This window comes from Ursus maritimus, unplaced genomic scaffold (genome assembly GCF_017311325.1).
Source record: "Ursus maritimus isolate PB19 unplaced genomic scaffold, ASM1731132v1 scaffold_15, whole genome shotgun sequence".
Taxonomy (NCBI): Eukaryota; Metazoa; Chordata; class Mammalia; order Carnivora; family Ursidae; genus Ursus; species Ursus maritimus.
In genome coordinates, this window is record NW_024423897.1 from 28,227,982 (window position 1) to 28,244,308 (window position 16,327).

Sequence of the window (16,327 nt, forward strand, 5' to 3'; positions counted from 1 at the left end):
GTCAAAAGAACACATTAGAATACTGTATCACTGTGCTTCTTTGCATAAATATTTCCAAACATAAGTAGCAGCCCAGAACCAACTGGGACCTCTGGAGAAGTTCCAGCAAACGAGTGTTTCCCGACCATGGTGCATTTTATAATTTAGCTCCACACTGCTGTTATCAGCCATGGAAAGCAGAGCAGAGCAGTGGCTAATGTCCTCTTGACCATTAATCTAGGGCTAGTCAAGAAAATAGAAGTTTGGGTTTGTTTCCCTGTGGCATCAATCACTAAGTCAGCCCAGTCTGTAGTCTATCCCCTGATCTTAATATTTCATTGGAATAGTTTAATAGCATAGCCCTATGTTCTTCACCCAAACCCCATGAAATATCCAACATTTTCTTGAAAAGCCCCTTTCAGCTACCCCTCATGCTTTTTAGTCTGGTGCCTCTTAGAGGCTTACTGAAAAACTGTGTAGCTTCTGCTATGTTTTCCCCCCAAATGTTGCCTTTCTTCTACTTTTGATTCTTAGCCTATGGGTAGATTCTAGTATTTTGATCGTATTTCAATACACATTTTCCTGATAAAGCATGACCTAATTAATTTCCAGAAAGAGTCATGCAGAGACGGAGAACTAGGGTAGGTATCTGGGATTGGAGATCAACACGCTGGGAAAGCAGAAACTGCCCTTGACTAGTGGCCAACACAACCGGTTTCAAATTCTGCCTTCAAAGCAGTGTTTGTTTCGAGGCAAGCCTCACCTGGTTCTAGAAGTAACTATAGCAGACCTGCACTGTTGGACAATGGTGCCAGATATGGACCTGTTGCACCTTTTCACGTGGAGCTCAAGAAGGGTGGCTCTGCTTCATCTGAGGTTTGGAAGGAACTTGGTGGCTTCAGAAAAGAATCCTTATTTTAGCCAAGCTTGAATCTCTGCTTAATCTGCAGGTCTCTAGTTGAGGCCTCCCCAAAAGTAGGGTTGACCTTTCCAGGAGCTTCTATGTTCTCTATACTTCATTTAACGTTTAACAATAAAGCCACACCAGGTGTTGGGCATACTGGAATGAAGTATGACTAGGACGTGGTCTTGAACTGATAGATTGATAATGTTTTGTCAGGAGGCCCTCGAATAACTTCCTTCTCACTTGGTCTAATCAATCCTTTTCCCAACAAAATCTCAAGTAAGGAAATATACACAAAAAAAGGGGACACTAAGGCAAAGTAACATTTTATTATTGGCCAGCCTTGGCCACGAACATTGCTGAAATTCTTGGAAGGCTTTGCCTCATGGAAGGCTTCTTTTTCCTCAGTGAGGTCGTACTAACCTTAAGCCAAAGCAGAGCCATGAATTCCTTCCCAGCCCAAGGTCAGTTAGGTCTTTACTCCTCTAGACAGGAAGATAACACCCTCCTGAGCCAGGAAAAATATGCTGAGCATGAGGCTGAGTTATTTATACCTCCAGATTTCTATCCCTCGAAAAGAGGGCCCAGTCAGTGCCCTGGACCATGACTAATCCAGGATAATCTCCTCTCTAGGACTGGAAAACTGGAGGGCTGAATGAGAGGAGGGACTTTCTAGTGAGGTCACCAGGTACTTCAGTGCACAGGCCACTGCTCAGCCTTTAATTGCCACCAGCTCCAGTGTCTAGTGAGGAAACCATCTACCGCAAAAACAAACAAACAAACAAACAAACAAACCAGAATGGGGGCGCCTGGGTGGCTCAGTCGGTTAAGCATTTGCCTTCAGCTCAGGTCATGATCCCAGGGTCCTTGCTTGATGGGGAGCCCGCTTCTCTCTCTCCCTCGGCCTGCCACTCCCCCTGCTTGAGCTGTCTCTCTCTCTGTCAAACATTATAAATAAATGAAAAACAAAATCTTAAAAAAAAAAAAAATGAAATATTCTGTGGTTCAGCGTAATTTAGGCCTGTAACATTTTGATGCTGAAATTTATTGTCTTGTTTCTCAAGAACTTAAAATATAGTTACATTAATATCGGGACAGATGGTCAGCCTGTTCTCTTGGATCCTAGAGTTGCTTCCAGTTTTCTTGTATTGGTTATTTTCCTGCAGTAGACTGCTATCTGGGTCCCCGGATGAGCCCAGAGAGGATAGCCACAGACTGCGGAAATTGAACAAAAGTAGCTTGACTTAATAGGGAGAAGATTTACATGAGAGACACAGTCTTTACTTTTATTTAAAAAAAATGCATGTGGATAGCAGTTTTTCTCTTATTTAAAAATTTCACTCATAGGTATGTCAAAGTATCACTTGCTTTATTCTGCTTTTTCTTGTTAAAATCAGTATGTGGTGAATGAGCCCTTTTCTTTTTATTCTCAGATTTTATATAATATGTTAAGTTACTATTATTCCATGTGTTTTTTCTGCTCCATATACTACACAGGTGTGGAAACAAGATTTTCTTTTTAACTTTTTAACCAGTTTAATTTCTTGTTATGGTAAGGAGCAGTCATGTGGCACCCTAACTTAAATTTTAATTTATACTGAAATTGTAATCCTCACACAAAAATCTTATTCAGCTGCTTTCGCCAAGTACTTGAATGTGTGTTTCAAGCAGTGGAATTTGTTTTACAGCTTCACTAAGTTGTTTAATAGATCTTTTAATAGAAGGATCTCAAAGCTCCTTTTTCTTCTTTCTTTTGGGCCTTGTCTCCTGGGCATTCATCCCCTTGAATTTTTCATCATTTTACTCTTTTAATCTCCTTTCTCACATGGACAGGGTGGTCTATAAAGGATTCAGTTTGGAGCCTTACCCATGTTTTGGGGTGTTTTTTATGTGTTCTGCAGTTCTGAGATGTATTCAGATGAATTTCCAGTTCTCTTTTTTTATTCTAAGTCTTATTTCTTCTCTGTTCCACATGACTGGCTGACCTGGAAACCATTCTTGCACACGATGATGACCTATCCCAGTAAGCTGGCTCATGACCTCTATGTAATAAGGCCATGGGCATTACCAGTTGTAAGAGAGGTCAGTTAAGAAGAGCGGTACCGGTACATGATCAAAATTTTGTGGTGTTTACTTTGCACCAAACACTTTATTTATTATGATCTCGGTCCTTTACTACAACATGGCAGGATGGGTCATGACCTACCTAAGTCCTCAACGTTAGTAACACTGAAACTGTAATTTGAGTGTATGTCTTTCCTGGACCCAAATCAGTTCTTTGTCACATCATTGTCACATTGTGCTGACTTCTTTCAAACACTTAATGATGTGACCTTTGAAATGGACACATATTAACCACATATTAACTAAATATCCCTCAGCCTGATGGTGACCGATGGGGAGTGTGGGACACTAGTGGCCTCAGTCAAAAAGAGTGCTCAGGATATCTCCTGGCTGGGATGTCTTAAATCAAGGTAGTCACATGTGCTCCCTCTCCCTTCTCTCAGGAGTGCCCTAGTGGTACCTAACTAGGTCTTCATAAAGTATTAGTGGGTGATTATAAATTCTGATCAGCAGTTCACAGCTTTGGTTAATGTAAAATTGTAACCCATTCTGTTTCATCAAAACACGTTTCCTTGGTTATGAAAAGTGTGAGAACAATTGATTTACAGATTGCTCTATTATCTTTTGTATGAATTACTCGAAGCATTTATGCTGTCATGGGTGACATACCTTCCTCTTAATTGCATCTCTTTTTTTATTACCACTGCCTCATTCAACAGCAGCAGCCTTGATGAAGGAGAGGGTGATATGTGCGATTGTATTTAGGCACATTTTATTTATTTTTAAAAGATTTTATTTATTAGAGAGAGAGAGAGCACAGGTGGGGGGTGAGGAGGGGCACAGGGAGAGGGAGAAGGAGACTCCCTGCTGAGCAGGGGCCCCTGAGACCCTGACCTGAGCTGAAGGCAGACGCTTAACAGACTAAGACACCCCCTTTAGGCACATTTTAAACAATAAGGAAGAAAGAAGACTTCCCACACCCATCATTGTAACCTTAATCACCTGAGGACAGAACCCATAAAGAAATCCTATTCTCCAACCCTATTTTTACCACTTCTCTGGTAAAAGTCAGAATTTCTTTTCTAGTCATTACCAATTATTTCCCCCTTACTCATCTTTCTGATTCATACATCCAGCAAATGCCCAATTATCTTTGGGTAGTACAAAGCCAAGAGCACTTAAAAATGTATTTAATCTAGAAACCTAACTTTAGTACTTAAACCTGATCTTTCTGTTTCTGCCCTCGCTCTCCCCAAAACAAAATATAAACATAGGATAACAAGTGAATATCAAGCAATATTTATAAAATTTGTCAATATAGCCTTAAAAATTTGGACATAATTTTATACTTTCTGTTGCCAAACAAAAAAGGGAAAAACATAAAACTAAAAAACTGCTCAAATGAGTAAAAGAAAAAAAGTAATCTTTGTTTTTCAGTCTACACTTCCAGTATAAGTGCACACACAAGTATATCCTTTGAGGTCAATGAGAAGAAACTGATTCCACCATGGAGCTGTTGGCTGTCTTTATTGCTTTGCTTATGTTCTTATGTTTTAATTTTCTTTACCAAGTTATTCATATCCTTAAAACTTAATTTTTCTAAATTCAGCGGCCATTTTTATTCTGTTACTTATGGCACCTCCCTCAGACTTTCTTAGGAAATATATCATCCAAAACAAGTAAACAAACAAAAAAAGTAGAAGAAGAGTCATAAATGGAGACAACAAACTGGTGGTTGCCAGAGCGGTGGGGTGTGGTGGGGGAAATGGACAAAATGGGTAAAGGGGAGTGGGAGGTATAGGATTCCAGTTATGGAGTGGATAAGTCAGGGGAATGAAAGGGACAGCATAAGGGATATAGTCTATGATATTATAGTAGGATTTCATGGTAGGTACACATGTGGTGAGCATGGCATAACATGTAGACTTGTCTGATCACTGTGTTGTCCACTGGAAACTAAGGTAACACTGTGTGTCAACTACATTCCGATTTAAAAAATGGTTCCATGTTATATGAAACTACAATTATGTAAAGAAAATCATATTGATGAGAAAATGAAAGGAGAATTTGTCTTCAACTTGAATACATTTCCCTATTCAAACTCTTTCAGTAACATATATTTCTCTGAATTTTTGTTAGTCCCTGAAGTTCAAGGAATAAACAAGCCATTGATCACATATGTGGGGGATTCAACTGTCTTGATATGTAAATGTCAACACTGTTCTCCTTTAAATTGGACCTGGTACAGTAGTAATGAAAGTGTACAGGTAAGATCATATTTCTGTGATTTGAAGAAAACAAAATGAAAACTTTTATTTCATAAATAATAAGATTATTAACAGACTCGGAATTCCTAGGACTATGTGTACTTCTGTTATCTTACTATGTAATATGTCTCCATAAAGAAAGAACCGTGGCGTTGTCATTTCATGTTTTTAGCGTATTACATTATACATCTGAAGACACTTTTAATGTTTTAACTGGTACTTTGTTTTTTAGATTTAGCAACTTATTTAAATTTTTTGAAAGGAAGTTATAATTAATTTTTAGTTGATGAGTTTAGAAATAGCCCTAACAAAAAGATTCTTTTTTCTTATTCCATGGAAGTATCTAGAAAAAAAGGTAGTTTTCTTTTCCAGCTTCTGTCTCTGGAAACATTTGTGAAATAATGCAATACGGTGGTGCCATTTGAGAAAAGAATGAAGATTTGGTAACTTCAACTTAGGTCTTGGGTTTTTTCAGTAAGTGTCATTGGCCTCTTTTGGCCTTCCAGAATCCTAAGGGAAGCCAAGGACTACATTCCTATTACAGAATTAATGGCTATTCAAAGAGCTGATAATAAGGAAAACATGAGAATTCAGAAAATCACTTCTCACTCTCTTTCTTCCTCCCAAATAGCCTCTAATAGCAGGGAAATTTAGGACATTGTCCTTCATGGGACACCTGTCTATTGCTGTGGTACTAATTAGCATTGAAATTAAAGTCCTGCAAAGGCAAGCTGTAATTCTAGGAGGGACGGACAGTATGAGACAGTGTAGATCTTACAATGAAATACTACGTTCCTTCTTAGACAGAACTGATACCACCATAGACTGTTGAAGGGAACTGATTCTGTGATAACATTGGTTAGACTTTTCAAAGAAAGCTCCAAATCACTGAGGAGTAGACTTAAACCATTAATATTTCTGCTTATCTTCTTATTGATGATTAGGAAAGGCAATCATTTTGTGTAGATATATATTTAAAAAACATGTATATAAATTTATAAAGATAAATATCAGTTGTAGTACTTGAAATAGCCTTATTTATATGTGATACGAGGCAAAAAATAACCTAAATCTAATTGTATTAAACTCTTAGAATGTAGTCTGTGCTTCTCTCCATTTGCTATAGTAATTTTCTCTCAATTTGGCCCTAAGCATGGGTCATGTTACGATGTGAGGGAAGTGTAGGGAAGTGGGTACAGGTCACAACTTTAAGTCAAGTGTTTTTTCAAAATGTAGATCGACCATCTGCATTGGAATCACCTGGAGTGCCCATTAAACATGCATTACTTTGATTTATCAGCTTCGAGTTAGGGTACGTTTGAACAAGCATCACAGACAGTACTTGTGCACAGGGAGCCAGGTTGCTTTAATGGGGGGGGGTGCAAATAACAAACTCACAGACAGTTCTTCATCAGATAACCTCCCAGAATATTTGTATGCGGATTAGTGTTATTGAGCAGTGTAGTTGAGTGATAGCACAGTGAAGGCATCAGATGGCCTGAGAATATGTTTTAATTTAAATGGATTAAATAAATCAGCTCCAAAATAGCTTAGTGTGGCTGTTGAGAGGCTGGGGAACATCCAGTGAATCTCAGAAGCCAGCTTGCCTGAGAAAGAAAGAAATTCAGATATGAGAAGACAGGTGTGCAGACAGCCACGTATACCGGGCTCACAGGGGATTTCTACCATTCCCTCTACATCATTTTCGAAGGCCTGGAGATTTCATCCTCATTTCCGGTCTGAGGAACTCACAGTTTCAGCAGCCAATGATCTTCCTTTGTAGGAATGATCACATCTAATAGCTTCATTAATTCATTAATTCAGGAGTTGATTTGTTCTGTGCCTGATCTTGTGAAGGAGGAAGTACTTTGAACAGCTAGTCGGGGATTAGATCGAGAAACCCAGATGGCTGAAATTTTTCTGTATCTTTAATTCTAATATTTACCCATGATGACCTACACTATAGTATCAAACACTGAGTGCTTAGCACTTAAAATATCCCTTCCCTTTGCTACCTTTGGGAGATGAAGCTCTTAGACTCTGTTATGTAAACTTCTCATAAACTTTAATATGCCTTATAGCTTTTGCTCAAAACTTGATCATTTAGGACATGTGTCTTTTAAGCAATATGATAGGAATGGGTTTTAATGTTTCCTTATATTAGGTTCCTGTTGATGTTCGTATGAATGATAAGTATGCGATCAATGGAACAAACGCTAATGAAACAAGGCTCAGGATAATGCAACTTTCAGAAGCTGATAAGGGATCTTACTGGTGCCATGCAGTGTTCGAGTTGGGCGAGAGCCAAGAACGCGTGGAACTTGTTGTGCTGAGTTATTTGGTGCCGCTCAAGCCATTTCTTGGAATAGTTGTTGAAGTTGTTCTTTTAGTGTCTGTTATTCTGTTTTGTGAAATGTACACCCAAAAGAAAAAGATGCACACAGGTAAGGTTTCTTTTTTTAGATAATGTTCTTATGTTATGACTTGATATAGTGGCTTTAGAGTTTGGGGGAAATATTAAACTTTTGTTATTTGGAGGGGTATTTATTTAATATTAACGGTGACAGTGCTGTGAACTTATATTGATGGTCTTTGCTTCCTAAAAATTTTTAGTATGAAAATATACTTTTTCTCCTTTTGCTTCTGTGTTACTTGTACCTAAACACCAAATAATAGGTGATATATGCTTTGGTACTAGAATATTAGAAGATTCCATGATAGCTTAACATAAAAGATCTCAAAGACAGTCTTTCACTTAGATAACTCACTTAAACATATTTTGTCCAACGCTCTGGAGTTCTTATAAAAGAGACATTGTTTGGTCAGTTCTCTATTTTTGTAGCATGTGCTTGATCGATTGCAGGTTGAGAAACCAGTGGTACCCTAAGAAAATTTATCTTACATTCTGTATTCTTCTCTGATTTTTACTAAATTTTTAGTAACTTAAAGAATTACAAACCAATCAGTCTGATTTTGAAAATCCCAGGCACTAGACTATACTTGATCAAAATTGCAGGTAAGGTCTGGAGAACAGGGAAAGNNNAGAGGAGAATGTGATGGATGTGCAAGCATCTCACGTAGTATGTCTCTCTCTCGTTCCAAAGAGGGAAAACCACACCATGCGTTCTTAACATGGGGAAAGTTGAATTCAATATACATGCTCTGTAAGAATAATAAACCAATCTTAATAAATCCCTCTTTTGTTACACAGATGATGGGAAAGAATTTGAACAAGCTGTACAGTTGTAAGTATTATTTTTTACAGATTAATTTTCACTTGAGTAAAATACAGATAAATATGAAATTGAACAAAAAGTTTGCAGTTAGACTAGGTATTTACCCCAAAGATACAGAGGTAGTGATCTGAAGTGCACCCCAATGTTTGTAGCAGTAATAGCCAAACTATGGAAGGAGCCAAGATATCCATTTTTTAGAGGAATAGATAAAGCAGATGTGGTATATATATTCAATGGACTATTACTCAGCCATCAGAAAGGATGACATCTTACCATTTACACCGCCATGGGTGGAACTGGAGGGTAGAGTATGCTGAATGAAATAAGTCAATCAGAGAAACATAATTATCATACGGTTTCACTCAGATGTGGAATATAAGGAATAGTGCAGAGGATCATAAGGGAAGGGAGGGAAAACTGAATGGGAAGAAATCAAAGAGGGAGACAAACCATGAGAGACTCTTAACTACAGGAAGCAAACTGAGAGCTGCTGGAGGGGAGGTGGGTGGGGGGATGGGGATTAAGGAGGGCACGTGATGTGATGAGCACTTGGTGTTATATGCCACTGATGAGTTACTGAAGTCTACATCTGAAACTAACGATGTACTGTATGTTGGCTAATTGAATTTACATTAAAAAATAGTTTCCAGTTAGGCAAAAACACAAGAGTATATTATGTGTGTGTTATTTTCTGTACACATGCATGTCACGGAGAGGCATGTGGAGTTCGCCTGTCTACATTTAGTCCCCCCCCATTCATTTTTTACCGCTCTGTGCTTCAATTTCGTCAGCAATAAAATGGCTTTAATGATAGTATTTGCCTTATAAGGCTTTTGGATTAAATGATATTCTGTTTGTAAAAATGCTTAGCATAGGCTTTGATGCACAGAGGTATTCAATAACCATTAGGAAGTATTATTTGTGTAAAGAAAAGCAGTATTTCTTAACCCTGGCTATATTTTGGTCACTTAGAATGTTCCTTAAAAATACAGTTGCTCAGACTTTACTGGATCTCCTGGATCAGAACCTCTGGGATTGGTATCTGGGCACCTGTATTTCTTTAAAATGTCTATCACTGATTCTCTCTCATATGGAAAATCGCTGGCCTAGAATTTTATTAGTCACTATTTTTGAAAGAACACATATTGTGCCCTAGGTTCTTTTACAGCCCCTTTGTTCAGAGTGGAACATGAGGAGGGCTGAGAAGAAAATTATCAGGGATATAATTTAGTTTGGTGAAGACGGGAGTTACTAGTTTCTCTAAGCCAGAGGACTGAGCTTGGAGTCCAGTGATGGAGGTGCCCAAGATTGGGATGAAAGTCTGAGTCACACAGCCAAGGGCTGGACCAGGAAAACAAGATCAGATCAAAGCAGCTGAAAGAAACGTAGGAAATGGAAGGTTTGAGCAAATACAACCAACGCAGAATGGCACTTAACTTTATCTTCATCAGCCACCACCAGTTCTGAGGTGTGGTCTCTCGCCATTGTGAAAGAACAGGAGTGGGGTGGACAGCTGTCATTCAGATATTCGTAGACATTATTCAAATAGTTATTTTTACTCAGTTCATATATGGCAGGTAAAATAAATCAACACGATAGGAGCTTCTGAAGTAAGGGCATGAAATAATTATATCAGGAGTTCCATAACCTCCGATAGGAAAAACAAAGCCAAACAGTGTTGTCTTGGCATAAACTCTTACAGTTGGAAGGAGACTGCACCTCTTTCTGGTGAACTTGGACATCTTGTTTATAGTGCTTTGAATGTTTATCTTTCTGGCTCCCAGGTACTGATTCCCATTCTTATACATGGAGTCATATAAAAAACAAGACAGTTGTAGCCTTACCCAAATGCTGTTGTCCCAGCTCAGCTTCCCCAGTGTTTCTGGCCCTTTATTCCCCTGCAGTCACATTTGGAGGCTGCTCCTGTCTCCGTGGATTCCGGTTTGTTAAAGACACACACTGAAACGGCGGCACCAGAACAGTGTGGAGTAGATGTACCAATACTTAATTTTCATTTATGTAGCTTACCCTCATTTAAAAATATTTTTAAAATATTTTTTTCTAGAATATTTTAGGAGCAACGTCAGACTGATTCAATCTATAGTATAAATGATTTGCTTTCTTTTATTGATAATTGGGATAGTGTACATAATATTCTCTACCCTGTACTGTTCACAGAGAGTGCTGGTAGTGTTTATTTTTTGTTTATTTTTATTTCAATATTTTCAGATTTAATACAAGTATCAAGGGCACTTGAACTCATTTGCAGCAACCTTTTACCAATGTTCTTTTAGAATTTTTAGTTAGTAATGCACTTTTTTTTTTTTAAAGTAATCTCTACGCCCAACGTGGGGCTCTAGAATTTTTAGTTAGGAGATAAATTTTTCTTGACAGTGTGTGTGTGTGTGTGTGTGTATAAAATATTATATATATATATAATCATTATGTTTTACATATAACGCTTATATGTTTAGATGCCAGGAAGAGTCATAGAGTTTCTTGATGAAAATAAATCTTAAAAATAGTACTAAATGTGTAACATCAAAACAAGCCTGTCACTTCAACTATTTCAATGAGGAGCTCATTTGTTTATCTGACCACTCATATATTTAATCCATATAATCTCATCTGCCAGCCCCCCCCCTGCCAATTTGGATTAGGTGGTTGAATTTATTATCTGGTGGTGATAGCTTAATGAGCTCAGGCCTCCCCATAACACCTGGAAGGGTATTCATTGTGCACTCTTATTACCTAGTTTAGTCATTCTTGTCTTAAGAATCTGAAGGCCGCATTTGTAGCCTTGCCCTGAGACACATTGGGTAGACAACCATGTTTAACCTCTAATTCATTGTAATAAACATGTCAGATTACAGCACCAGTATCTCACATGTTGGCTGAATTTCTGATTGGCTATTATCTTGAAGGCCTCAAAACTGCTCACAAGTTATGGTCATATACCCAAGTCCTCACTCATGCTGGGGGAGAAGCACTTCTCCCTCTGTGTAAAATAAACAGGACTGGTCACTGTCCTCTGTGGCAACAGTTCTCTAAGCAATGGTAGAAAAACAAAATCAACATTATGAGTAAAACATTTTTAGGAAAAATGAATTGTCTTTATTGACCTTTTACATTTTAACCTGATGGCCACAATAGAGAAAATGTACTGACTTGATTTAATGTAATATAAATATCTAGTGATTTTCCTTTTTGTTTTCTGTACAGGAAATCAGACGATAGCAATGGCATAGAAAATAATGCCCCCAGGAACAGAAAAAATGTAAGTTACTTCCAAATGATATTCCAAATAAAAGGTAAAATCCACTATACATAGACTAATATTCCAGCTACTTTTTTTAGTTTCACATGAAACCTAATCATTCACATGTGTTTGAATATAGTTGTTGAGAATATTATAGGAGAAAATATATAGTTATACAAAAATAAATGACATCTTTTTTCTATCAGAGAACATGTAGCAACCAATCTAAAAATAAATCTTGCACTACCGATATATATGTGTATATATTTGTCACCATGGGCTAGTTCCTTTTCCTACTTTTCATGTAGTTTTTTTTTCCCCCTCTCTTAGGTTTTCTGGATTCTCCTTTTTTTATTCTCCTATACTCCCATTTATTTGGCATGATGAACAAATCCATAGTAGCTTATTTTCTTTACTGATTAGAATCAAAATTTTCATAGTTGATCAACATTTTTTTCCAAAGCATTTAGAAAATAGATACTGTTAGTTTGGGCAGTGATTTAGATCACTCCTTCCTTTAGCTCTGCTAAAGTGATAAAAGTTATAGAACAATCAGGACATACTAATTATGTTTCATTATGCTTTATTTAACTCAGGAATCTATGAGCCAGTGAATGAGAAACGTCTTGTCAAGAGTCATGGGAAGATGTACAGTTTGTACTTCAGCTTTGTTTATGTTTCCTGTTAAGAACATCTGAGTTTTTATTTTTAAAAGGATGACAAGTTTATGCAATATGCTCAGCAGTAGCTTTGTAATAATATATGCTATCTCAGATCTAAAGATATATTTTCCTTCTGTAATTATTTTACATTAAAGCAAGGTAAATTATATTAAATATGTTCTATGAGCTATAACCCAGGATAATTAATTTCATCTTGGTCATCAGGGGATGCACAGAAGAGATACCAGCAAAACCAGTTAATACTACATAGAACTAATGTCGTTCAAGACCTGTTTATAACCAAAGAATTCATTAAAGAGAAAACTTTTGCCATTTGCCTTAAAAAGTTTTTTTTTCCTCCAATCATGCTTACTATGTTTAGAGATATTTGTAATAATTTTCATGTAATGTTCACCCTCTGTCATATTGGATAAAAACATCTTCAGTAGGAAATGAATACTTTCTGCCTTTGCTAATGATTTACAATCTCCACAAGAAGAACATGCTTTTCCTCCACAAATACTGGTTTAAGGAAAGGAACTATAACCACATACTTGCCCCAAATCTCCCATCACCACAAAAGCGTGTTTCCCACCCTTTGTTCTCCTCATCTCCACTGCTTTCACACACCAGGCAAAAATGACTTTTAGTCTTTATGTAGAGCATTTTTTAAATGCTGTGGGTTTCAGATTTCATAAGTTGCACCTGGTGTTGATGCTGTGGGTACAGGTCCATGTAGTCATAAGATAGCCCTGCTACAGGGATGCTTCTGTGGTTCATGGTTTCCTGGTATCTTTGACTTGATATCTGGTGTCCTGATACCCATGGGTGGCTAAATATCTAAAAATGCATTATTAGTGCTTTATAGTCATGATTCCTTTGTTTGAAATCCAGAAGTACTAAAGTACTTCTGTGTTGTTGCAAATGCCTTAGAATTTTCTTCAAAACTAGGATAATTTCTATTGCATGTATAACTGAAACATTTTATAAAATCACTGTAACCAACACAAATGAAATACGAATAGGCACAAAACATTGTCAGTGGCTCTGAGTAGACTATTAAAATCATACTACAGTATACTAGATTGGGTTGAAGACAATGATGTGAAGCCTGCTGGGTGTCCTTAGTGCTGGTAGGTCCAGTATAGCAGAGTTCAGAATAATCAGAAGCCAAAGGGGAAGAGTTTGGGATGGTGGCAAGGAACCCACAATTTTTGGTGACTAGGAGTTCAACATTTGGAGAAGAGGAGTTCAATGCTTTGGGTAAAAAATACCCTATAGAAATGTACACTATGTACTGGCTGAGAAAATAATAAAATTGTGGTAATGAAAGTTGTAATCTATATGACATCTTAACTAATGTTAAAAAATATTACTAATAGGAATAATACACATAAAGTGGTGACTTGGAAGCTGCCCATGATTTTGTTGCAGCACTCTTTTGTGAAAAGCGTGTTAACTATACCTGCACATTTTATTGAACTAGAATATATCCCTTAAGTAATGGCAGATTTCATTTTATTCTTAGTCTCAGAGCCATAAGCCATGCATTGTATTGGTTTAAATCATTATTTGATAACATTCTCTTGGATGGTATCTATACAATGGCAGACAACCAGTCAGTTCATTTAATTAATATAAACAATTTGAATTCAGTGAAAAATTAGACCTCTTATTTGACTAAATCCAATTCAAAATGGTGTATTTATGATTGGGTATGTATAAAACCAAAAATAATCTGTAGCTCATACGCGGTATGTACCCTTCCATTTTGCCGCACTGTTTAGGCTAAGATATTTTTTCAAGCAAGAGAAATTGCTGTCCCATGGTAAAATAATCTGAAATATTTGTATAGTAAATTGAATTTTTAAGTGTCAATGCTTGCTGTTTTTCCTAGCAAAGGCAATTCTTTTCAGTAACCTTAAGCAGAAAAAGTACTCAGAAAATTAAAGTTGAGTTTTGGCTTTTTAGATTCTCTCTGGAGGAACTTCTGGAAAATTACTTCAGACTCTTAGATTAAAAATGGAGTGCTTTCATTAACTAACCTCATGTGGAAGATAAATGGATTAACTCATAATAGCCAATTGTAAATTGATTGAAAATACTAAGTAAGCAGAAAAGCTGAAGTAGGAAAACTGCTCCATGTTTATGTATTAGACACCCTGGGAAATTCTGTTAATCTTTCCAGCTAACAGGGTTTTGCAGAATAAGTAGATTTAATGTTTTAAAACTCCCAGATACTTTCATATTCAGTTTATATTTTAATGTAAATCTTCTCCCATTTTATCTTTCTCTTTTTCCTCAGCCTCTGGTTACTCAGGTCAAAACCCAGAACTCATGTTTTCTTCTTCTCTATTAACTAAGACTCATTAGTTATGAATCTTTGTTTCTTTGACCTTCTCATTGCTCATTGCACCCATTGCCTTCCCCACCGCACTCACAACTGCAACAGCAACGGTCTTGATTTTCTTACCTCTGTCTCATCATCTCTTAATCCATTTTTTTTTTGATTTTTGGTTTACTGAATATCTACTATACTACCTTACAGAAAATGAATTTTTCTAATTGAAAAAGGCTATGCAGTGAATTAGGGACTTACTCCCTATTGCCATCATTCATCTTCACGTGGGAGTAAGTTCAAGTATGTGTTCTGGTATTAATTAAAGGCACAGTGACCTACTTGTAGCATGCTCTGAATTAATATTTATTGGATGAATGAAAAATAGATGAGTGACTCAATTATTTTGGAATCTTAAATTATACATATTTACATGATAGCTACTTTAATTCACATTAACTGTGAATATATCCTATCTAGAGAAAAAGAAAACTGGAACTGCCTATCTTCAATTCTGTGATATTTAGGAATGTATTTGCACTGAATCTAGAAGGTCAGTTACATGCCGAATTGAGTTCTTCATTGAGAATATATAATATTAAATAATAATAACTGACATTTGTCAAGTGCTTAGCAGTGACAGGCACTGTACTAAATGCTTTGACATGTTACCTCATTGAATTCCCACATCGCATCATCTATGTTACAGCAACTATTATTATCTGCTGTATTAGAGAAGAGAAAACTGAAGCTTAGAGAGATGAGGTATTTGGAGCTGGGATTGAAATCCAAGGAGTCCTTCTCAGGAGTCTAGGTTTAACAACCATGTTGAACAGCTTAAGCCTCTACTTACTTGCGTCTTAGAAAATGAGGCTATTATCTCTATCAAGCATCTTTTAAAAAAACTTTTACTCTTTTAGATGGTCAGTTAGATAAGATCCACAATCTTATCCTTACGTCTTGTATGACCTGTGCTAGGGCGTACTGTGTCCCCGCAGTGGTGTGGAGAATCATGATACTTTTGTTCATTTGGAGAGGCTTTCTTTCTTCCGGTACCCCCACCACCACCATTTTACTTCTCAATAGCTAGTGTGACTATTAACTTTATCATCCAAACACTGAGAACGAAAGAAGGTGCTATGTATGTATCGTTTCACCAGGACAACAGACAGAAAACGGACCTTATGGTCACATTTTCAGTCGGCAGGGAGGAGCTAAGTACTCTATGGATGTTCTAGCCTGGGCCCAGCAATAACATCTGTAGCAAGTTTGAATGATAAACAGAAATTCACTGTCAGGGAAAGAACTATCTTTAGAAAATGCCAGGTGAGGCTCACTAGAGAGAAAAGTCTAGAATGAGACAATTCAGTAAGCTTAGAGATTTATTACTTTCCAAAAGTAATATGATTAAAATTTATTATCACTCAAAAGTATGATTCCCAGTCATAAGAGAAGTTGGAAAGAAAGTCATGTTTTTGATAACCTGTGAAATGAACTGGACAGTTCTTTGCACTTGCTTATGTTCATGATTAATGTGTCAGAGTAATACCCATGTGATTCTCAATGAATCAGGAATGCCTGATTACGCTTTTACAATAAAATTTACTTAAAAATCAGA

General features: G+C 36.9%; 1 protein-coding gene across 2 annotated transcripts in view; it reads left to right on the top strand.

The window, feature by feature from the left end:
• EMB (embigin) overlaps positions 1–12,700 on the top strand; it is a 42,628-nt gene extending 29,928 nt beyond the window's left edge. For both annotated transcript variants that reach the window (XM_040630449.1, XM_040630448.1), the window contains 5 exons: positions 5,087–5,214; positions 7,379–7,658; positions 8,426–8,459; positions 11,673–11,727; positions 12,306–12,700. In XM_040630449.1, coding sequence (XP_040486383.1) covers positions 5,087–5,214; positions 7,379–7,658; positions 8,426–8,459; positions 11,673–11,727; positions 12,306–12,323 — 515 coding nt within the window. In that variant the 3' untranslated portion in view covers positions 12,324–12,700. The remainder of the gene's footprint in view (positions 1–5,086; positions 5,215–7,378; positions 7,659–8,425; positions 8,460–11,672; positions 11,728–12,305) is intronic.
• Positions 12,701–16,327: the final 3,627 nt, after the last annotated feature.